This window comes from Zootoca vivipara, chromosome 4, assembly GCF_965207765.1.
Source record: "Zootoca vivipara chromosome 4, rZooViv2.hap1.1, whole genome shotgun sequence".
NCBI lineage: Eukaryota > Metazoa > Chordata > Lepidosauria > Squamata > Lacertidae > Zootoca > Zootoca vivipara.
This window is the reverse complement of record NC_142587.1, coordinates 12364282-12384845: the sequence shown is the minus strand read 5'-3', so window position 1 is coordinate 12384845 and position 20564 is coordinate 12364282. Positions and strand designations below refer to the sequence as shown.

At 44.4% G+C, this 20564-nt stretch overlaps 1 protein-coding gene across 3 annotated transcripts in view; it reads left to right on the top strand.

The window, feature by feature from the left end:
- Positions 1 to 20564, top strand: part of CLDN10 (claudin 10) — a 78915-nt gene that overhangs the window by 33934 nt on the left and 24417 nt on the right. Inside the window, exon 1 of one of the 3 annotated variants that reach the window (XM_035114287.3) lies at positions 18900 to 19412. The exons of the other annotated variants lie outside the window; for them this stretch is intronic. Within the exon in view, the coding sequence (XP_034970178.1) occupies positions 19193 to 19412 (220 nt within the window). The 5' untranslated portion in view covers positions 18900 to 19192. Of the gene's footprint in view, positions 1 to 18899; positions 19413 to 20564 lie in introns of those variants that run through there. 3 annotated transcript variants of the gene reach the window in all.

The window sequence follows — 20564 nt, the reverse complement described above, 5'->3', positions numbered from 1 at the left end:
AATCAAACTTCAATTAAAATGCCTGCTAGAATTAAAAATTATTTGGTGGGAGGTGGAAGTATTGCACTGGGTTTCCAGGTCATGATCGGACTGATCTGAACTGAATGGGCTCAGGATGCAGGCAGAGTCCCCCCCCCACCTGCGGCCCCACCCCTGCCACACCCATGGAATGCCCCTTTGGGAGGACTGACACTGGTTTTGGCCCAGCCATCTTTAGGTCTGCTGGCTGAGATGGGATGAGCCCAGGGGAATTAATGTCAACTGACCCCAGCCGAGCAAGAGAGCCACTGCATCTTAAGCAGCTCACCCCAAAGTATCTTGCCATAGAATTATCCGCCACATTATTCATTATATAAGTGGCTTACAAGCTGCAGAAATTGCTGCTTTTATTTATCATCATCATCATCATTTGTCAAAATGTGAATTTTTTGCTTTTTCAAAAACAGGAACAGAGAGCATACTTAACCCCCTCCCTCCCCTCCTCCTCCCCCATATTATTATTATTATTAGAATTTATACACTGCCCTATAACCAGAGGTCTCAGGGCAGTTCACAGAAAAGATCAACATAAAAACCACAATATATATAATCAAAATGAAGACAACAACCCAAACACACACACACACACACACACACACACACACACACACAAGAGCCATATTTTAAAAGGGTATTGGATGTCAATCAGATCAACCAAAGGCCTGGTCAAAAAGGAATGTTTTTGTTTGGTGCCTAAAGGTGTATAATGAAGACACCAGACGAACTTCCCTGGGGAGAGTATTCAACTTACAACTTACAACTTCATACCAAATACAGCATGTATACATATACTGTACCCAGTGCTTTTTGTCTGGGGGTACGCAGGGGTACGCATACCCCTAAACATTTTGTGAATCTTTGCACTTTTGTCCATTTACTGTACAGTGGTGCCTCGCTTAATGAATGCCCTGCTTAACGAAATTTTCGCTTAACAAAAGGTTTTTTCTAGTGGAGGTTGCCTCGCTAGACGAATTCATTTTACAAAAAATTCGTCTAGCGAATCACGGTTTTCCATAGGAATGCATTGAAATTCAATTAATGCGTTCCTATGGGCAAAAAAAAATTCAAAAAAATTTCAATGCATTCCTATGGGATTCGCTAGACGAATTTTTCGTTATAAGAAAAGACCCGTGGAATGAATTAAATTCGTCTAGCGAGGCACCACTGTATTTATATTTCCCGATTTGAACTCTAAAATGGTGATTTTCTTGAATCAAAATGAGAGTACCCCTAAACATTTTTAGCAAAAAAAAAAAAGCACTGCATATACCATACGACTTCTACCCTTTTGCTTTTCTACTACAGGTAATCCACATCTTTTCAATCATCCAATTTGTTATCTATTAAAAACTCTTCTATCTATTTTAACTCTGCTGGATTTACTCAAGACCTGCTAGGCTATGTATTTGTTCATACTGGTTCTTAAAATATTCAATAAACATTATCTAGTCCTCCTAAAATGTGAATTTTTACTTGGTTTGGTTTTGAACAAATACAACCAACGTTTGCAATATTTACAAGGGTAAAGGGTAGAGTTGCCACCCGTCTCGTATAATACAAGATTGTCCCATATTTCAATGTAAAACGCTATGTTCTGTATTGATACGGTTTTGTCCTGTATTCATACCTGCCAAGTTCCAGCCCGAGAAATAAGGGACCGGACCGGAAGTAGCAGACCGGAAGTAGCCCTGCCGCCATTTTGGAACTGGGCGGAGCATGCTCAGAAGTGACTTTTGATGCTGCTGTGCCCAGTTCCAAAATGGCCACCGCACCAGAAGTCGCGCTGCAGCCATTTTGGAACTGGGCAGAGCAGCATCAAAAGTCGCTTCTGAGCATGCTCCGCCCAGTTCCAAAATGGCCGCCGCGCCAGAATAAACCGGGGAAAAACAAAAAAATCCGTTTTTTCGGCTGGGAACAGCAGGAAAAATGGGGGTTTCCCGGGGAATACGGGAGACTTGGCAGCTATGCCTGTATTTCAGGTCTTCTGACTCTCTCGCTCTCTCTCTGTCAAGTTAAGGACCTTCTTCAAATGCATGTGATTGAAAGGGTGTTTGAAAGGTCATGTATTTAAGCTCAGGGTAGCCAAGAACAGACAGATTTACAAATTCATGCGTATGTGTGTGCTTCAGAGGGACCATCCTGTTAGGCTGCAATATCTTGCAATGTTTTGGTCGAAGTCGGTTGGTTGAAGCCCCCCAACTAACCTGCCCTGCCCTGTATTTTGCCGGAACAAAGGTGGCAACTCCGGAAAGGAAATCATGGCAAATGATGAAATAACATGCTTTCACTCCACATGAGCAGTAAGAAGACTAATGACAATGACATTGCTTAATTTGCTTTGCAGATTTTTCTCATTGTACAGCAATGAGAAATATGCCTCCTGAAAGGAACAAATGGCCAGGAATTCAATCTTTTAAGCTTCTAAACACTGAATCCTTTGGATTCGCTGCCCTCTAGCGGATGTATAGGAACTTTCTCTCTCTCTCTCTCTCTCTCTCTCTCTCTCTCTCTCTCTCTCTCTCTCTCTCTCTCTCTCTCTTTCTGACTCACAGCACAAATATACACAAACAAGTGCACATACACTTTCCTTCTCAAATATTTTCATTACAAATGTTGCAAGTAAGTTAAAATAAATTTGAAATAAAAACAGAAAAGGGGTAGTTTAAAAACCAAAACACAACATAAGAAAATAGGGGAAAGTAAAGTAGCAACATCCACTTTAATATCTGGAATAATTAGATATTATTATTATTAGGGAGTAAGGTAAAGGGACCCCTGACCATTAGGTCCAGTCGTGACCGACTCTGGGGTTGCGGCGCTCATCTCGCGTTATTGGCCGAGGGAGCCGCGTTTGTCCGCAGACAGCTTCCGGGTCATGTAGCCTGCATGACTAAGCAGCTTCTGGCGAACTAGAGCAGCACACGGAAACACCGTTTACCTTCCTGCTGTAGCGGTATCTATTTACAGTATCTACTTGCACTTTGAAGCGCTTTCAAACTGCTAGGTTGGCAGGAGCTGGGACCGTGCAACAGGAGCTCATCCCATCGCGGGGATTCGAACCGCCGACCTTCTGATCGGCAAGCCCTACGCTCAGTGGTTTAACCCACAGCGCCACCCGCGTCCCATTATTAGGGAGTAGCCCTTGTTAAAGACTTAATGACACATCTGTAATCACAATTAATATCAAATAAATTGCTCCAGAGGTGCATGCCAGGGGATCCTTGGATCTTGCCTGTTTTCCCTTTCCCTTTACTTTGCCTTTCAGACCACTTTCATCTTCAGATATTAGATGGTGAAAACGTGGGTCTCCATGATGTAAAAGTTTCAACTGCTGATTCCTGCAGATCAAGGATGCTGTAAAAGGCAGAAGAGCAGACCAGGCCATTTCCCCCCAAAGTCAGTTGTTCTAAAATGGGCTGAAGTTTGCAATGATAGAATCATAGGGAAAGGACCCTGGTCTAACCCCCTGCAATTAGGGTTGTTGCAACCCACAAAGTTGTTGAACTTTTTTGCCATCAGTGCTTTTTTTTCTTTAAAAATGTTTAGGGGTACTCTCATTTTGACTCAGGAAGATCACCATTTCATAGTTCAAATCAGGGGAAATAAATACAGTAAATGGACAAGAGTACAAAGAATATGCATTAACTCAGGGTTCAGCAAATGTTTTCAGCAGGGGGCCGGTCCACTGTCCCTCAGACCTTGTGGGGAGCCGCACTATTTTTGTGGGGGGGGGGGGTTGAACGAATTCCTATGCCCCACAAATAACCCAGAGATGCATTTTAAATAAAAGCATACATTCTACTCATGTAAGAACACGCTGATTCCCGGCCCGTCGGCGGGCCAGATTTAGAAGGCGATTGGGCCAGATCCAGCCCCCAGGCCTTAGTTTGCCTACCCATGCATTAACTCATTTTACACAGCTGACAGCTCACAGTAACTTCTACATTGGCACGAGGTTGTGTGCAATAACAGCTTCCCGATTTCTCTCATGAAAAATAGTACAGTAATTTTTCTACTAATATTGAAATACTGCCCCACAGTGAGGCCAGACTTTCATCAGTAAAACACCACACATCCACATTAAACAGTTTCGCACATTAAACTCTCGCTTCCATCTGAGACTCAGGAAACACCGTGACAGGAAATGAGGCCGCCATCGAGAGTAGCAACGGAACTGACATGTCACCGTGATATAGAAGAAACTTTAAAAAAATTAGTTTATTCTCCCGTTAGATTCACAAAATATTTAGGGGTATGGATACCCCTGTGTACCCCTAACATCCGGGTTTTTACAATGCAATCCTATGCAGGTCTACTCAGGTGTAAGTCCCATTGAGTTTCATTCAGACTCCTCAGAGAAGTGCGGACAGGATTGCAGCCTTTGCATAGTTGCTGTTGTTGCTTTCACATTTATATCAAGGCCAGAAATCAACCATTTTTGGGCCCAAGGTATGCAATTTTGGGGGGAGGTTGACCCTTACAAAATGGGGGTCACCCCACCATATTTCATACACATGGATATTCAGGGGACAGGCCAGTGAAAAATTGTCTATTCCAGTTCAAAGGGAAAGGAGTGGTGCTTTTGTTTTTTTCACATCACTTGATAGGTTTGATAGCTCACCTATCTAATCTTTGCCGCAATGATATATGGAATTGGCTTACAGCAATACAACAAAGCATCGTTCAATATTTTCAATTATACAAATGCCACATGAAAGGGTAAAGGTATGAGCTCCTGGAATTTGGTATGAATCACCATCCCAATAAACACAGTAATAAAGGTTTTTCTAACTCCTTAGAGGAGAACTCCACCCAGTTTGCTCACCTAAGAGAGCATAAGGTTCACAAGTTCATGCGCAACTCAGAAGCTGTCATGTTGGCTGGAAATAAAACCTCTTTGGGGGTCTTTTTCTTTCTTTTCGCAAGAAGCAACATCAGGATATGGGGTTGCCTAACCTTTCTGTTATGTACTGAGCTGAATCCTAGAACAATAGGATCCAGAATGCAGCAGTCTGATTGGTCTGCAGGAGCCACCCAATTCAGCTCCAGGTGGAAGTGAATCAGCGACCTGATTGGCCTGCAGAAGCGGCCAATCAAGCTCCTGGATGAAGTGAATCAGCAACCTGATTGGGCTGCAGGAGCAACCAATCAGGCTTCTGGCAGAAGTGAATCCGCAACCTGATTGGCCTACAGCAGCAGCCCGGAATCAGCCAATCACGTGGTCCCATTGTGTAAATAATGTATATATAGCAGACATTTTGGAGGAAGTTTCATTCACTGTTTTACAAACTGCAATAAAGAGCATGGAATCACTACAGGACCGAGTATTTTTCACTTTCCCTGCCTGCCTGCCATTTTTCTTCTGCATCTCAACCCACTTACCACGGGCAGTTTTTCCCCCTTGTTATGGGAGATGCTCCTTCAGATATACTGGGTCGAGGCCGTTTAGGGCTTTAAAGGTCAGCACCAACACTTTGAATTGTGCTCAGAAACGTACTGGGAGCCAATGTACCAAGACCGGTGTTATATGCTCTCAGCAACCACTCCCAGTCACCAGCCTAGCTGCCGCATTCTGGATTAGTTGTAGTTTCCAGGTCACATTCAAAGGTAGCCCCACGCAGAGCGCATTGCAGTAGTTCAAATCACAATCAATTAACGCTTCAACCTGTGCTGTATCATTCTAAATGTCCTCTGGATCTTCTGTTAGCAGCACGGGGGGGGGGGGGGGAGGCAGGGCTCTGTATTTTCCTTCTCTGCAACTATATGGAAGTCATGTTTAGTACCTGCCCCATTCTTATAGGAAGAAGGGGAGGGGGCTGGTGTTTAAGACCAAAATAGCCCCACAGAGGAGCGCAGCACCTTCCCCCACCTGTGACTTGTGTCTTAAAAGCTATCTCTTCAACCAAGGGTGTGTCCAGACAATCTGTTTATTTGAGCATTCATCCCAAACTTATTTGCATGGAGATTAAATAGCATTGGCTATTTAATGGGAATTTACTCTTTAATTATTAGTGAAGAGGTTGGTGACATTGGATCAAGGCAAGTGTTATCCTGTACTTTTCCAGTCACTGCGGAAAGTCCAGCCTTTCCGAGGAAGAGGTCTTGTTGTATAAGACCTCCCTATCATCTAAAATTGCGCAACCTGAATTTGCTGGTATGTGATCGGGTCCTACCTGCAAACAGTGACAGTCTGGAAGTGCCCAAAAACTCCAACAGCGGAAGTTACCTTAGCTAGGAGAAAAAGACTGCGGGATGGTGTGTCTCAGGCAAGATAGAGATTCTGCACAACACCTGAGTCATTTTGCTGTTAAGGTCAGAAGTTCCCTCTTTCTACGTGACTGAAGGTGACCCAGAAACTGCAATTAATCCAGAATGCGGCAGCTAAACTGGTGACTGGGAGTGGCCACCAAGACCACATAAGAACAGTCCTGAGAGATCCCAGTACGTTTCCGAGCACAATTCAAAGTGTTGGTGCTGACCTTTAAAGCCCTAAACGGCCTTGACCCAGTATACCTGAAGGAGCGTCTCCACCCCCATTGTTCAGCCCGAACACTGAGGTCCAGCGTCGGGGGCCTTCTGGGGGTTCCCTCATTGCGAGAAGTGAGGTTACAGGGAAGCAGGCAGAGGGCCAATCGAGTGTTAAAAACAATACAGCATTAAATATTTAAAACTTCCCTAAACAGGGCTGGCTTCAGATGTCTTTTAAAAATAGGATAGCTGCTTATTTCCTTGATATCTGATGGGAGGAAATAAGCAGCTATCCTATTTTTAAAAGACATCTGAAGCCAGCCCTGTTTAGGGAAGTTTTTAATATTTAATGCTGTATTGTTTTTAACACTCGATTGGGAGCTGCCCAGAGTGGCTGGGGAAACTCAGCCAGATGGGTGGGGTATAAATTATTATTATTATTATTATTATTATTATTATTATTTCTATGTATAAATGATTGGAACAATTGCCTAATGTGCTCACACTTGTGGAAAGATTTGAACAAGGGACTTCTGATTGACACATTTTAAAGCCACTACGTTATACCACCTCTCAGTTTTACTCTGCCCAGAATCAGAGCATGTTCCTTTTTTTAATTGGCAAAGAAGAAAATAATTGCAGTCTGCTCTTAAAGGAATTATCTTCACCTAGTTTTGAACACCTAAGAAAACTGTTTAAAATCTCACGACAACAAGGAAGGTTGCAAGGTAGCTTTATCCCTCAACATGAGCAACTTTCTAAATAACGTCTGTGTTTTGGGTCGTTCTTCATACGGCTATCGGACAGCACTCCTGAAACACGGCTTCCTGCTTCTGTTTGTAATCAAACGACAGGTCCCCAAGTCTTTTTTTCTTTTGAAAGCAAGCTTTGGCCGATCTTATCGGCCCTTTATTTTTCATTCTCGGATTACAACCCTTGAGATTTTATCGCTGTTGAGTATCTATTGTAAATTCCGCTCCTGTTGCAAGTTAGGCAGTTAGTGCAAGAACTAAGAAGGGATCGTGATTAAAGAATCACATTTATTTATATAGTCTTGCTGCCTCGGTGGTGGCGAATGAGTCCCTAGGTAATCAGGTGTACAGAACGATTTGCTAGAGGTGTCGCTTTCTGGCATAGCACTAGGAACCTGAACCAATCAACCCCACCCTGACGCTGCTGTACCTGTAACAGCCACCAATTCTGCATGCAAGGAAGTGGCTGTACATTTGTAAGGGCATCATGGGGCACAGATTCCAATGAATGAATCTGTAGCTCAGCCAAGTCTGCGGAGATTGTGTTTCCGCTCATAAAGGGTTAACTCCAACTTTGAACTGTGCAACTACTGACCGGCACACTCCTGTGACGCACTGCAAAAGGGCAATGCAAAAACTGCTTACAGTTCTACTGGGAATTCGGAATGCCTAGTGCCTGGGAAATCAGTGGCACCTAATTCCGCAGAAGCTCTCGGTATCTTAATGAAAGCAGTGGCACTCAAGATACTCAGAGCTGACTTTCTGTTACTTTCAGTGAGACGAAGGACAAAATGTGAGGCAGGCATCTGTGTTAGGTATTAACCAACAGTTGAGGGACGCAGGTGGCGCTGTGGGTTAAACCACAGTCTAGAGCTTGCCGATCAGAAGGTTGGTGGTTCGAATCCCTGCGACAGGGTGAGCTCCCGTTGCTCGGTCCCAGCTCCTGCCAACCTAGCAGTTCGAAAGCACATCAAAGTGCTTCAGTTTGACAGAGAATTTGGCATCCTGAGTATCTTAGCTTTCTGTCTTTTTTTTTTAAAGATGAGTAAGTTTTTAGTCCTTTGTGCAATAGAGCCAGCTTGAAAGTGCATAGTAAAATTTCAGAAGCTAGAAAGAGCACTGAGCAGGGTTTTTTTTTCAACAGTAGCTGGGTGTGCAGGTTCAGTGTTCTGGATAGTTTGTTATTCCCTAGCAGAATAACAGGCACAACTATGCGAATATAAGTGCAGCATAAACAGGTCCTTTTTTTTCTTCAAGGACGTTTCGTATACCCAACTCTGATTATAGAAAACTGTTGTGATGTGATTGTAGAATAACCTTTTCCGGTTATCTTGCATCCAGTGCCATTCTGGTTTATGATGGCACAAGCCACGTTTTGCAATTAGGATTGGAGTGCCAGTTAATCTGCTGTTTTTGGAAGGAACATGCTGAAGGCTCATAGTTGAAATCATTTTTCTACTTGTCCTCATTACCTTTTACTTCCTGGCTGCTTATTCACACTGTTCCCAATCCAGAATAATCTTTCCTTTGTCACTCTGACCTTTTTTTGATCTTGGCCAGCCTGCTTTCACTTGAGTTAAATTAGCCTAAAGAAATGGATCTGGTTCGTCTTTTCCTTTAATATGCTTGGTTTCACATGATCAGTGGCAGGTAGGGCAGAAGCCAAGAAATACACAGCAAGGCTTCAAGCAATGATCTATCACACTCCTTTCTTAACGGGGTCAAGAGAACTGAGCCCTAAGCAAAGCAAGAACGGAAGAAGACACACAAAAGGGGATCCCATTCTTCTCTCTGGTGCCAGCCCTGGGTTTATGCAATCTGTTACTTGGAAGTAAAAAAGGTAAAGGTAAAAGGACCCCTGACCATTAGGTCCAGTCGTGACCGACTCTGGGGTTGCGCGCTCATCTCGCATTATTGGCCGAGGGGAGCCGGCGTATAGCTTCCAGGTCATGTGGCCAGCATGACAAAGCCGCTTCTGGCAAACCAGAGCAGCACATGGAAACGCCGTTTATCTACTTGCATTTTGACGTGCTTTCGAACTGCTAGGTTGGCAGGAGCTGGGACCAAGCAACGGGAGCTCACCCCGTCACAGGGATTCGAACCGCCGACCTTCTGATCAGCAAGCCCTAGGCTCAGTGGTTTAACCACAGCGCCACGTCGTAATTGTTTCTACACTCAAGGGATAAATCATAGGTGAAAGCAAGAGAAAGGGAAAGGAGGAAAGGAGGAAAGCCCCTCATTGATCTGCATTTCCTGCCTCTATTGCCAGCCATCACAGGTTCTTAGAAGCACTACATAATTTCAGTTTGTGTTCTGAATGTTCCTCCAGCAGAACACAGAATGATAGAATGGTTGCTGGACCCTGAGAGTCCTCTAGTCCAACCTCCCCCCTCCCCCCGCAATGAAGGAATCTCAACTAGGTCATACATGACAGTTGGCCATCCAACCTCTGCTTAAAAACCTTCAAGGACGGAGAGTCCACAACCTCCCAAGGGAATCCACCCCCCTGTCCAGCAGCTCTTGCCCTCAGAAAATTCTTCCTGTTTAATGGAAATCTCCTTTCTTGTAACTTGAATCTATTGGTTCGAGTTCTACCCTCCGGGGCAGGAGAAAACATGCTCGCTCTATCTTCCATGTGGCACCCCTTTAGATATTGGGAGACGGCTGTCATTTTTCCTCTCGGTCTACTCTTATCCAGGCTACAACTGTTTTAGAGAAGGGCAGGCTTAGTGGTGACATCACAGGCACAAGGCAATCAGTGCTTGGCGCAGACTATTTTTGCTGCAAAGTTGCAGAATGGTGTTTTTGAGAACAGGACCCGAGAGAGCAGGGCCCGCCCAGGATGTTTTGCCACCTGAGGGCAAACGGATAATGCTGCCACTGCCACCTCCTCTTCCGCAGCCTCCTCACATGCTGAAGGCTGCAGGGGCATAATAGCAGGATGAAGGGGGGGTCAGGTGGTAGTGAGTGACGTGGTGTTCAGCGGCTGGATCTGCCACCTGAAATGACCATCTCACCTGGCTTCATGGATGAGTAGGCCCTGCTGGAGAAGGCTGGACACCGCGCGGATGTAAATGCAGTTATTGTGCTTCCTAATCACCTTTACTGCTGCAATTCTGTTATTTCTGAAGTCCAGGTTTTCATTATGAATGACCCGGGTCTGGTTCTATAAAGTGAATTACTGTTGGGCTGCCTGAAAGCACCTAGACGGTTTTTTCCTCATTCCAACCACTCCCTTGTCAATGGAGTCTGTCAGTCCCTCACCAGACACGCCAATTAATTCACCATGTTCCATCTCAATTACCGCGTTCCTGATTGTTTTCCGTTTGGCCAACACCTCACCTTTTTGCATCTGATCCTTGCAGTTAAAACACACGAAACCCTAATGATAAACTTTTGTCTTTTCTCATGCAGATTCCTGTATTGCAGGGCGTTAGACTAGTTGATCCTAGTGGTCTCTTCCAATGCTACAATTCTGTGATTCATGCTGCCTCACTAGTGCTTAGAAAATTAATCGGAGAGCCCAAGTCCACGGGTTCATATATGCAGACGTGTTGTTGGCAGCAATGATGGGTGTTGATTAACAGCACAAACAGCATGTTGATAAAGGCTGGGTAAACACTCCTGTTTGCCCTCCTGTATCCCATGTGCTCCCGCCATTGATTCGGGAAGTGACATAGGCTACACATCATTTTGGAACTCATCCATATTGATTATGATTAAGGATAGCGTTTCATGTTCTGGTTTCTCTTGCAATGTTTACGATCGCAGAAACTCTATTTATTTTCATTCTATACAGTGTGTTTCACCAAAGAGTCAGGGGGGGTGCAGTCAATAGACAGAAAGAGAGAGGGGGGGGAATGGCTTCATTCAGTCAGACAGGAGGAAATAGTTCCTCATCAATGGCCCATTGAAAACAAACAATGAGCCAGATAATTTGCTGATTTTAGTAACACATGATTAATATATCTTGCACTGAATAGCACAATGACTTGAAACCAAAGCCGATGGGCAAACTGTACTTAAATCGTTAATGTTCTTAGTATTATGGGTTTGGTCATCTGATACTGTACCTGAAAACCTATTTTAAGGTAAAATCTAAGCAGGGCGACCTTGCGCAAGTTTTCGCAGAAGGAAGTCTCCCTGGATCTGTTGGGACTTACTCCCTGACTAATGTGCTTATCTGAAAGTACACCCCATTGAATTCAATGGAACTTACTTGTGAGTAGACATATATATGAGCAGGGATTTTTTTTTCAGCCAGAACTTGTGGGAACTCAGTTCTGGCACCTCTCAGGTGGGCACCATCTTGCCATTGCTAAGAAAATGAGGAAGGTGTTCAAGGTGAGTTCCAGCACTCTTCTTTCTAGAAAAATAGTGTTATATATGAGTTTTCTTAGCTCTTCTATGTCCCACTAGTTCTTTACTGAAAATGTTCATCAACTTTGGTCAGGTCTAATCTTTCCTTTCACCATCTGAGAATGCAAGTAAACCAATGGTGTGTGTGTGTGTGTGTGTGTGTGTGTGTGTGTGTGTGTGTGTGTGTTGGAGGGGAGCCTTGTTTGCTTTTAACAATTCTTTAGTATCTTTAGCTGTTCTTATTTTTTGTCATAGACTGGTTGGGTACAGAGGAGTAACCCGCTGGGGAACCCCCAAGGGAAGACGGCTCAGAGCCTGGGGAGTGCCGGTGGGACAATGATGAGTGGTCAGAGAGGGAGAAGACTGGGAAGAGGATGGTGTCTTAGTGAGCTGGGAGAGTCTGTGAAAGAGAGAAGTCAGGAAGCAGAGGCAGAGGCTGAATCAGGCGAGTGAGAGGTGGGAAGTCAAGAGGCAAAGATGAGCCAGGCTAGTGAAGAGTCACAGGTGTCTCCGCACCCCCAACCCACTGCTGCAGTGAGCTCCCCCTCGACTCCCAGAACCATCTGAAGAAGTGTGAAGCACACAAAAGCTCATACCAATGAAAAACTTAGTTGGTCTCTAAGGTGCTCCCAAAACCATGAGAGGCATGAAACAGGAGGAGCAAAGATAGGCTGCACACAGGTGTAGTATCTGATTGCCTGCAAGAAGCCTTAGAGAGGAGGTAAGGTTAAAAGGTAAAGATAAAGGACCCCTGGATGGTTAAATCCAGTCAAAGATGACTATGGGGTTGTGGTGCTGATCTCACTTTCAGGCCAAGGGAGCCGGCGTTTGTCCACGTCATGTGGCCAGCATGACTAAGCCACTTCTGGCGCAATGGGACACCGTGACAGAAACCAGAGCGTACAGAAATGCCGTTTACCTTCCCGTCACAGTGGTACATATTTATCTACTTGCACTGGTGTGCTTTAGAACTGCTAGATTTGCAGGAGCTGGGACAGAGCAACGGGAGCTCACCCCATCGCGGGGATTCGAACCGCCGACCTTCTGATTGGCAAGCCCAAGAGGCTCAGTGGTTTAGACCACCCGCATCCTGAGAGAGGAGGAGACATAGATGGCTGTGGGGAGGAGGGGACTTTTAGTCTAGGCAACTGATTTCATGGAGTAGATCTAAAGGGAATTGAGCTGCTGTGCTTATTAGGCCTGAAACTCTGTCCAGTCTGTTCCGCTAATAAAGAGTTATCTCCAGTTTTGAACTGTGTGATATACTGACCGGTGGTACCTCACACCAGCTAAACTATCTAAAATGTATCAAAAGGCATCAGACAATTGTTGGAAATGTGGGGATGCAAGAGGAGACTTGATACATATGTGGTGGGGTTGCTCTAAGATTAAAGAATTTTGGAACAAAGTTTATGAGGAAATGAAAAAAAATTTGAGAATCAATTTTGTTAAAAAACCCGAAGCATTCCTTCTTGGAATATTAGCGAAAGACATCCCACTGAAGTGTAGAGAGATCTTCCTATATGCCACTGCGGCAGGGCGACTGCTGATAGCAGCCAACTGGAAAGGGGACAAAATTCCATCCATTGGAGAATGGAGATCGAAGCTACTAGAATTTCTTGATATGGCTCAATTAACAGATAAGTTAAGGGGAAATTTGAAACAAAAATTTCTGGAAAAATGGGGAAAATTTAGGAAATATTTACAAGAATATTATAACAATGACGAAATCTTTATGGCTGCCTTGAATTGATTGGTATAGAAAAATGATTCAGTTAATTGGGTATGATCAGTATAAGTGTGTACAAAAGAATTAACAGAATTCTGAAGAGAAAAGACGGTACATAGAACAACTAAATGAGTCGCACGGCAATAAGCGACCGGAAGTCAGGGGTATTAATATGATTTAATGACTTAAAGTTGAATATGTTATATTGTAGAAATTATGGTTTGGTGGGGGGAGTAAAAAAAAAAAGGATGTACTATTTGTTTACCTTATGTTAGAAATTAGGAATCACAGTTAAGGTAGTAGGAAAAAGAGACAAGAAACCGTAAAATTGATTATTTTTTTATTGATATTGCTTTGTAGTTTTGTTTTAATTGTATGAAGTATTCTTTTGCATTATATCTGTAATTTACCTTCAATAAACTTAATAAAAAAAAAAAAAGATATACTGACCGGCTGGCTCTGTGACATTTTTATGCCAGCCAGCCACCTTGAGGGGGAAAGGCGGGTAATAATAATAATAATAATAATAATAATAATAATAATAATGGCTTTGCAGAGGTTTTGAGCACTGCCTTTTTCTTCCTGCTGATTCCCCACTATGATTACTCTGCTCCTCTCCACAGTTTGGGAAGATGTGTTTTAAAGAACTGGATTTAATGGATAGGGATTTGGTGAAATTACAAGATTTCTAGCTCAGCGATAACACTGTATTTTCCTTTGGGGTTTGTTTGGGGGATCTATTAAAAACTTAAATCTCTCATTGTTGCCACTGTCATATTTTTAACCTGAAAGTCTAGAAATTGTAATTATTTGCAATATGCCTTTCCATCAAGTGATCTACAAAACAGCTTACAATACAGGAAGGGGGAAAAAATACCAGACCTCTTAATCTAGGGGTCAGCAAACTTTTTCAGCAGGGGGCCGGTCCACTGTCCCTCAGACCTTGTGGGGGGCCGGACTATATTTTGGAAAAAAATATGAACGAATTCCTATGCCCCACAAATAACCCAGAGATGCATTTTAAATAAAAGGACAGATTCTACTCATATAAAAACCTGCTGATTCCTGGACCATCCGCAGGCTGGATTTAGAAGGCAATTGGGCCACACCTGGCCCCTGGGCCTTAGTTTGGGGACCCCGTCTTAATCATTTGGCCGGTGGCAATGGACAGAACAACCTTCCTGCTCACTTCTATAGGCCCCAGGCCAGCCTTCCCCAACCTGAAGCCTTACAGGTAATTTTGTACACCCAACTCCCATCATCCCCAGCCGGCATGGCCAATGGTCAAGGATAATTGGAGTTTGAGTCCAAAGCATCTGGAAGTCACAAGGTAGCAAAAGCCTGCCAAAGGAAATTTCTTTCTGGGAGGAAGAAGTAACATTATGGCGGCAGCTGCTTCTTTTCTGGTTGGTGTCTGGGGCTAGGTTGCTCTCTCAAAAGGAAGAAGAGAAGTATGGGAGATGGTTTTATAAGGTGAAATAATACTGGGTATATTGGACTATTTTTATGAGTAAATATACCATTTTCTCCAGCACTGTCTTAGATGTACCTCCTGCTCTTTGGTTGGGTTGACCTTCCCCCTGTCTCCTACTGGACCATAATCCACCAGGAATCCTTTGTGGCAAAAAAAAGGCTAGAGTGTCCTAGAGTGTCCTAGCATGTCCAGTCATGTTTGTTTCCCATGCCTTACCTGCTGCATATAAGTTGGCCATTTCTACTCTGGAAAAACACACTGGACACAATGCTGCCCTTTTTTGTTCCTGTCTGGTGGATATATGGAACTATAGTTGTCCACTCGATCAGGAATTCCCAGACTGTGGTCTGAGGACCACCAATGGCCTGTGAACTTCATTCAGGTGGTCCATGGCATGTCTGTAAAATGGCAATTAAAAATCACGCAGCATCTAGCAAACGGGCAGAAAAATTACTAAGACTCCCAGCTATTTTCAAGTGGTTCGTGGGAGGGAAAGCTCGGGTACCTCTGTACTGTACAAAATGGGTTATATAAATGGGGAAGCACTCTAACCAGCATGTCTCTGGAGAGGGAGCTGCCAAATCTAAGTCACAGTTTGGTCCTATACATATTTATTAGTGATTTTTAAAAAAACCATTGTGCCCAACAAAGCTTAGGTCTCATTCAGATTTCCGCTTGTCCTGCTGCTTTTGCCTGGGGAAACCTGATCTTTACTTCTGAATCACAGCAAATGTCATCATTGCTAGAGAGTGGGTTTTCCCAGGGTAAGCTACAGGAGCAAACAGAAAACCACTTGGCCCCATGGTTTCTGGGCATGGGACTAGCAGAAGTGTGGATGGGCCCTTAATCCACTGTAGGTGTGTTTAGGACTGCTGTCTATGTATTCCTTGCATTGGCACTGGGGCTTGAGACTGACTGGGAAGTGGAAATTGAGCTCAAAAGTCAAAGAAAGGCTTTGGAGGGTCCTGTCTTGGCACATTCGTGTATTTTGCACACACCATCCAGTTAAACAACACAAAACTCTTGGAAGAATTCCATGTTTTCGATTAATGTTGCTAGACTGAAACAAAATCACAAAACAGCTTTGTTCAGAGAAGGGAGCTTGTGTGGTCCAGTTTGTTGAGCTGGGGTGCACGATGACTTCATGTTGAAAAGACAAGTAACTCGCTCTCCATCAATCTCATCTTCTGTGAAAACTAAATTTATGCCAGGTTTGGCCAGTCCAGGCCTATTTGTATATTCCATTTCTCCCTAACCCTATAATTTGCAGGATTAAAGAGTATAATGTTCTCTCCTTGTCTCTTTCTGTTTCTTCCGTATACAAAGCATACTAACAGTTTCACGGTAACGTAATTGATTGACTGCAAGGGATATCTGTAAGCAAAGCATAGCATGGCTGGCGCACTGAAAACGTTTGCTGCCTGTTTAAATTGCCTGTTAAATCCTTAAATATACTTAAGCAGCTTGAAAATGTATTTTAATATATTCACAGTCAAGCCATCTGTTCTGTGTTTCATGGTATTACTTTATGCATAACTTTGTATTTAAATGCAGAAAAAAATGTAAGTTTCTGCAGAAAATGTTTTTGGTCCTGGTCCATTCCGTTTATTCAGCTAATTGTTCTGACCTATTGCATCTTAAAATACAAGCTGTATAAGCATAGCCAAATTAGCAACAATAGGCACGTGAAGTTTGTGTATGTTGTTTGCTATGCCCGTGTGTGTGTGTGTATCACAAGTTCTCAACATATTTAAATGCTTTCCAAAATGCTTGATTTGGCTCCTGAGTACCTCAAATGGAAGGAAGTCTGTTGAAGGCCTTCTCTTTCCCACTCCCTGTGTTCTCCCAAAACCCACTAGAATGGGGTGTCATGGGAAACTGGGGGGGGGGCAGAGGGGAAGGAGGCAAAATTGGGCAAAAACATGTTGCAAAAGTTTCCTCCCATTCATGGTCCTCACAATCCTACCCTCTGTGTTATAGCTTCTTCCCAGACAAAAGGGGAGGGGGGACACATTTTTAAGGTACAGTGGTACCTCGGTTTTCAAACACCTCCGTTGACGAACGTTTCGGTTTTCGAACACCGTAAGCCTGGAAGTACGTAAATGGTTCTGTTTTTGAACACACCTCGGAAGTCGAACGGCTTCCACTGTATTTTTCTCAGTTTTCTCTATTAAATTTGCAGACGGCCGTTTGCGCCTCAGTTTTTTTAATGTTTTGGAACTCGAACGGACTTCTGGAACGGATTATGTTCGAAAACCGAGGTACCACTGTAATGGTAGGAAAGATTTGTTTAAAGCCCCAACAACTAGCTTGAACCCAAGTATTTAATGTAGTACCCATACTCACCAGCAGGGGAGGGAGGTTTCAGAGAGGAGGGTAGTTTGAGAGGATGCCAATCTATCCCACTGTCCAAATTCATCACCCACTTGCCTATGTCCCCTCCACTGTGCCCAGGGACAATGCTTCACCTGTCTTTAATATCTTGGCAAGAATTCAGGAAAGGTAGGTTCTCTAACAATTCAGGCCTGCGGACAAACTCAGCCATATGCATAGAGGTTATACAGAGCCCAGATTCACAAGCTGTCTTTTCCTTGGCCGGCTGCACCCACGCACCCTGAAACCATGTCACTTCAAGGGGCAGGGAAGGGTTTGAAGTGGCCCAACAGAAAGCTGGTGTAAGTGAAAAAGAAAAACCAATCTGGAACAACAGGCATGACGACCCTAATCTGTTTATACTGGCAGAGGAACAAATAAGGCTGTCATCCGTATTTAATGTATGAAACTAGAAATGGGTGCTTGTGGTTTTATTTTGGAAAGGGGAAAAAAGGGCTGCAGTGATCAATTGTCTGACAGTCTTCACAAACAAAACATTTTCTGCAGAACCCTTGGTTCCACAGCCCAATGCACAACTCAGTATGGTTCAAGCAGTTTCACGGTGGAACAAGTTACTCTTTTTAGCTGAATTTAGAAAGCGTCACATGTTCTCTGGGACTTTTAGGGCCCAATTTCCAGATCTGTGGCCAAGAAGTGGAAGCATCTGGAGACAGTTTGGACTTTTGTTTTTGATGCTTTGTCACTAAAGGAGCAATCCTACAGAGCAGGATCCTCTGGGATGGATCCTGGCTCAGCTCCCTCATCCTTGGCTCATCCAGAGATCTACCGATGTATATTCCCAGATGCCAAACCCAGTAGATCTTATGCTTAAATACACCTTGGATCCTAAACCCGTTCAGCTTGGTCACATGACCTTGCAGCCTGGTATAATTCAAGTCAGCAAAAAATGGGTGGCATTCTTCAAACACTATTTCAAAGGTTTGCTTTCCCTCTGCTGAGTCAGCAATGGTTTCAGGCAGGCTGGTGGTGTGTTTTTTAAGGCGGGGGGGGGGGATAATCTTGTTTGCTTCCATTAGGCTCACCTGGTGCCCTCCTTACATATCTGTAGGCACCAGGGGAAAATATTCCTTTTTACCCAGGCCTTCGGTCATTAAATAATCTATGGCCTCTTAAATGTTTCTATTATTATGCTGCGTAATTACGTTCCTAATGTTTTACAATGCCCCTAGGATCTTTGGATAAAGGGTGACCTATAATTTGAATTACTATTATTATTAATGATAATAATAATAATAATAATAATAATAATAATAATAATAATAGATCCTGGTGTCAGGGATCAGTCCTGGATTTACAGAATCCATCCCGGTTTCTAATTTGATCCCGGAATGTTCCGCTTTTCCTTAGGAGGTCCCTATTTTAATCAGAGAAATGTTGGCGAGTCTGGAGTTATCCAACCCCCAAGCCAAGGAGATAAGTAAAAACATAACCTGTAGAAGACACCTGACGGCACCCCTGTATAGGGAAGTTTTTGTTTTTAATGTTTATTATGTTCTATATATGTTGGACGGCACCCAGAGAGGGACTGGAGCAACCCAGTCAGATGGGTGAGGTATAAAGAGTAAAATTATTATTATGGAATAAGACTTCCCTATTTTCATCAGAGAAATGTTCGAGGGCATGTTATGACCATCATCATAATAGACAGACGGCCAACCCTACCTGGAATTACAGACCTCTCCCCAGCGAGGGCAGCGGCGCTGAGGCGAGGCGTGCCCCCCCCTCCCGCCTCAGCCTTCCTCCCGGGACCCCGTCGCCTGGCCAGGCCGGCCGCGAGGGCTCGCCGCCCGGGGTGGAGCGTGGAGCGGCCGACTCCTCCCTCGCCGGCGGGAGGATGCTGCCGCCCGGGTGGGGAGCTCAGCCGGGGCGCTCAGTCGCTCCGTGCGCTCTGTCGAGGCTGCGAGGAAGGGCCGTGCGCTCTCGCAACCCGCTCCGAGAGCGCAGCTCCAGCGCTCCACCTTCTCCTCCTTCCCCGCCATGGCCAACTCGTCGGCTGAGATCCTCGCTTTCCTGCTGGTCCTCTCGGGCTGGGTGCTGGTGTCGTCCACGCTGCCCACGGACTACTGGAAAGTGTCCACCATCGACGGCACTGTCATCACCACGGCCACCTTCTGGGCCAACCTGTGGAAGACGTGCGTGACCGACTCCACCGGCGTCTCCAACTGCAAGGATTTCCCTTCCATGCTGGCGCTGGACGGTGCGCAAGTCCCTCTTCTTCTTTTCTATCTGCCGCCTTCCTTGGAAGCAGATTGGTCTCCTCGGAGATCCGGGATGGTGGGGAGGGCGAGAGGGAGGGGAAGGAGAGGGTTCTTTTTTTGTAGGAACAGCTCCTCGCGCTTCCCGATGGCCACGGTGGAGGCTCTTTGCGCGCCCCTGGACCTTCTCTGCGCCTCTTACTTGGGAGTAAGCCCCGTTGGATCCAGCGAGACTTACTTCCGAGTAAACATGCCTCGAGAAAGATTCGGCTGCAAAGAAATGTACGAGGAGGCTAGAGACCTGCTTGCCTCCTGATCCATTTTCTAAGATCCGTGGGAATGGGAATATAAACATTTTCACATAATTTTTTTAAAAAGGAATTCTGAAACTGTTTTTCAGAATTCTGAATTCCTCCCACTGTTTTTTTTATTTTTGTGTGTGTTTTTGTCTCCATCTTAAAATTATATAAAGTCTGTATTTCAGCTGATGATAAGAAAAGGGGGTTTGATGTACAGGTGTGAACATATTTTCCCCAAGTACAGATGGAAACATCTCAACAGTTGTGAATCATTTTCCCCATCTCTCTCTCTCTCTCTCTCTCTCTCTCTCTCTCTCTCTCTCTCTCTCTCTCTCTCTCTCTCTCTCTCTCTTCTCTCTCTCTCTCTCTCTCTCTCTCTCTGCTAATACTTTGTTTTTGGACTTTACTTGCTACCCAGGAGAATTGCTGTGTGTTTTGTTCTAAATGCTGAAGGGTTTGCTGATTGCTCTATAGGAGACTGTCTGCGACCACCAAATGTTTTCACTGCTTTTTGGTCTTTGAGAGCTTTTGACGCTACTGTATTTAAGCTTCTTCCCTTTAAGTCTTCCCTGTAGTCCGAACAGGAACTCACCCATAATAAATTTCAAGGATCCCCTGGATCCTATCCTGATGAAAGGGAAGAACAAATAGAAATCCCCACTTTCCCGAGCAACATCTGGAATGTAGTGCTTTTTCGAAATATTGCTTTCTCAGCTTTTGCAATAGACAAGCGTATAAACTAGTTCCTCAGAAGCTAATATGTGCCGGTAGCTCTAAGACAGTCCCGGATATGATCCTTGCCAGGTAGCTTTGTGCTTACCTCTTCCTCTTTACTGAATATGCAGGTAGGCTGGG